The sequence below is a fragment of the Cryptosporidium andersoni genome (assembly GCF_001865355.1).
Source record: "Cryptosporidium andersoni isolate 30847 chromosome Unknown contig_64, whole genome shotgun sequence".
In the NCBI taxonomy this organism is placed as follows: Eukaryota; Apicomplexa; class Conoidasida; order Eucoccidiorida; family Cryptosporidiidae; genus Cryptosporidium; species Cryptosporidium andersoni.
Genome location: NW_027122854.1, coordinates 124,110 through 127,562, shown reverse-complemented (window position 1 = coordinate 127,562; position 3,453 = coordinate 124,110). Strand labels below are relative to the sequence as shown.

Below are 3,453 nucleotides of genomic sequence, written 5' to 3'. Positions count from 1 at the left end.
TAAATTAGGATTATTTCAAAAAAAATTGGCTCCCTATTATCTAGCGGGATCTAATTATCTACAAAATAAATGTCGTAATAAAAATAGTAACCACTATAGAAAGAAATACTGACTTAGCACTTGCAGACGATGCTTTACTATTAGTAGGATATAGCCTTACACCATCATGGAAAATTCCATCTTCATTACTTAAAACAAATAAAGAATCACTTTCACTACCAAAATAAAAATCAGTACCATTAGCAGATAAAGTGTAATAAGAGTTATTTAATAATATACTTACACCTATATTTGTATAACCTAACATAAATCCATATTGCATCGAAGGAAATCTTTTTGATATACCCGAAATAGGTAAAAAGACATTATTAACTGTAATCGATCCATTAGAAAAAACTTTAATTTGCCTAATAGGCTTGCTTACATAAAAAGGTGGCTCATTATACATGTACACAACAGAGTAATTAGAACACTGAATAGATGATAGAGGAATACCATTTTCATACCACATTGTAAATTTACTTTCACATTTTCCTTTATGGAAACCCCTATTAATTTTGGTTGTAAACATAGTTGTAGATCTTATTGTTACAGATCTCATCGTTGTTGTAGGACTTGTTGTTGTTGTAAGACTTGTTGTTGCTTTAGAACTTGTTGTTGTTATAGGACTTGTTGTTGTTTTAGAACTTGTTGTAGGACTTGTTGTTGTTTTAGAACTTGTTGTTGTAGGACTTGTTGTTGTTGTAGGACTTGTTGTATGACTTGTTGTTGTTTTAGAACTTGTTGTTGTAGGACTTGTTGTTGTTTTAGAACTTGTTGTTGTTTTAGAACTTGTTGTTGTAGGACTTGTTGTATGACTTGTTGTTGTTTTAGAACTTGTTGTAGGACTTGTTGTTGTATGACTTGTTGTTGTTTTAGAACTTGTTGTAGGACTTGTTGTTGTTTTAGAACTTGTTGTTGTATGACTTGTTGTTGTTTTAGAACTTGTTGTTGTAGGACTTGTTGTTGTTTTAGAACCTGTTGTTGTTTTAGAACTTGTTGTTGTTTTAGAACTTGTTGTTGTTTTAGAACTTGTTGTTGTAGGACTTGTTGTTTTAGAACTTGTTATAGAACTGGTTGTAAGTGTAGGACTTGTTGTAAGTGTAGTTGTAAGTGTAGGACTTGTTGTAAGTGTAGTTGTAAGTGTAGTTGTAAGTGCAGTTGTAAGTGTAGTTGTTGTTATAGGTGTTGTTGTTGTAAGTATAGTTGTTGTTGTAGGTGTTGTTGTTGTAAGTATAGTTGTTGTAGGTGTTGTTGTTGTAAGTATAGTTGTTGTTGTAAGTACTGTTGTTGTTGTAAGTATAGTTGTTGTTGTAAGTATAGTTGTTGTAGGTGTTGTTGTTGTAGGTGTTGTTACAGTCGTAGTTCCAGTTGTAGCTATTGTTATCTTAGGAGTAGTTGTACTAGAAAACGGAGATTTAACTGTTGAAATGGATTTAGTCAGTTTCAATCCATCGGCTGATTTTAAGGACCTTACCCGAGATATAGTACTGTTGAGTGTAAAAGCAGATTTTTCAGTACTTAAATTAGTCCTAAATATTGAAGTTGGACTTGTTATATTGTTTAAAGACTGCCTAGTACTAGTTTTTAAAGTTTCCATACTTGATAACATCGAACTAATATTGAAATAATTACTTATACTTGATTTACCATTTAATGGTTGTCCATTATCAGTTTTTAGAATTTTTGAACTTGGATGTATACTAGTAACAATATGATTATTACCTAATGCATCAGCTTCTTCTACTGGAATAATAACTGCAGCTAAAGAAAAAGCTTGTAAAAATACCAAGAAGAAAAAAGATTGAGAAATATACATCTTATAAATAGAAATTGAAGAGCATAAAACAACTAATTTCTAGGTAACCACGAGATGTCTGTATTGTAATCTACATACATGCATGGCGCATCATGTCAAGTAAAGTTTACCTGAAATCTATTCTACTATTGAGTTTAGGTGTTATCTTTACTTTCCATATAAAGTGGATGACTCTTCTCAACAATAAAACTATCTTGCCACAGAAAAGCTCCCAAAAAATTATAGCCAGCTTTAATACCCCTACAAAAATACAATTATTAAAAAAAAAAATAATCTGAGATGAAAATAACTTACTCTATTTCCTTATTAACCAATTTCTTATATTTATTACCCTGTTTATTAAAACATTTACTAGTCGAAATATAGGATTGAACAAATCTTTTAATCGTTATCTCTCTTATAATAGATAGATAAGTTAAAGTATCAACATCTTTTATCTCCAGTTCCCTATATTTAATAAGACTATGTTTGATATTTGCCAACATAACCAGGAAACTTTCCATATTATCTTTCATTTCTATACTAAAATCACTATATTTACCTTCATTTGTCTCATTACTGTCTGACGCAAAAACCAAATTTGTTATTTTTTCAAGTTTCATATTAAATCCCTGTATATTTCTTTCAGTATCAAAGAATTCAGTGGTACAAGGATTTAAACTTCCAATCTCTGATTTAGACTCTCTTTTTGTCTTAAAAAACTTAATATAAAAAGAGTGAAGTAATCTATAAGTCCTAAATAATTTCTTCTGCTTTTTATCCTTTAGAGCTGATTCCTTTCTTTCAAATTTAAATATTATATGTTTCAAAGCCAATCTAACCAGATGAAGCTTACTAAAAAGACTTTTTTCAGGTCTTGATAAAATATCATTAATTGTTAGTACAGTTGCTCTAATCATTGTCAGATTAACAAAAGAGTCTATTTTTTCTGTTTCTAGTAACTTTGTTGATACTAAGTACTGATTTAACAAAGAAAGTCTATTCAAAAAAGTAAATAGTATTATATTAATCTTGTATTAAATAGAATAAAAACCTCTATTTACTTACCCATGCAAATTTAACTTCTTTTTTGATTTATTTTGAAATATATCGAATGTTTGTTTCATTAAAGAGATTAGCTTAGGTAAACCCCTTATTCTCTTTGAGAATAATGAAAAATACTTTTTACATATTACAAAACTATCAGACCTTAGTAAATTTATTTCATTATCAATTATAATTACAGAAATCCACTTTCTCATAATTCTACTACACATCTTTATGTCCATATGAGTTACCACTGATAGTTTGTCAAACAACTCATTAAGTTTTTCTATATTCTCACTTAAAATTTTAGCATCATATTTATGATCAAGAATTTCCTCTATCTCTTTTAAAAAATTAATAATTTCTTCATTTGTATAACTGAAAAAAATATGAATCTTACATTTATTTCCAGAAGAATTCTTATCTTCTTTATCTTTACTTAGATTAATTCGTTTTATAATCCTCAATACACTAACTATATCAGATTTTGATTCATCTTTATTTGTTGAATTACTAAAAAAAGATTGATTTATCTCAGAGGATACATTTGAATTGTCTATTAAATTTAT

At 28.5% G+C, this 3,453-nt stretch overlaps 2 protein-coding genes across 2 annotated transcripts in view; both read right to left on the bottom strand.

Annotated features, from left to right (window-relative positions):
• Positions 1 to 58: 58 nt before the first annotated feature.
• cand_007370 (uncharacterized protein) lies at positions 59 to 1,858 on the bottom strand (the record flags this gene model as incomplete). The annotated part of the gene is made up of 1 exon (XM_067210977.1): positions 59 to 1,858. One exon carries the CDS (start codon positions 1,856 to 1,858, stop codon positions 59 to 61), a length of 1,800 nt encoding a protein of 599 aa, XP_067067994.1.
• Positions 1,859 to 1,992: 134 nt separating this feature from the next.
• cand_007360 (uncharacterized protein) overlaps positions 1,993 to 3,453 on the bottom strand; it is a gene marked incomplete at both ends in the record, with an annotated part of 1,846 nt that continues 385 nt past the window's right edge. Inside the window, 3 exons of the mRNA XM_067210976.1 lie at positions 1,993 to 2,098; positions 2,153 to 2,836; positions 2,906 to 3,397. Coding sequence (XP_067067993.1) covers positions 1,993 to 2,098; positions 2,153 to 2,836; positions 2,906 to 3,397 — 1,282 coding nt within the window. The remainder of the gene's footprint in view (positions 2,099 to 2,152; positions 2,837 to 2,905; positions 3,398 to 3,453) is intronic.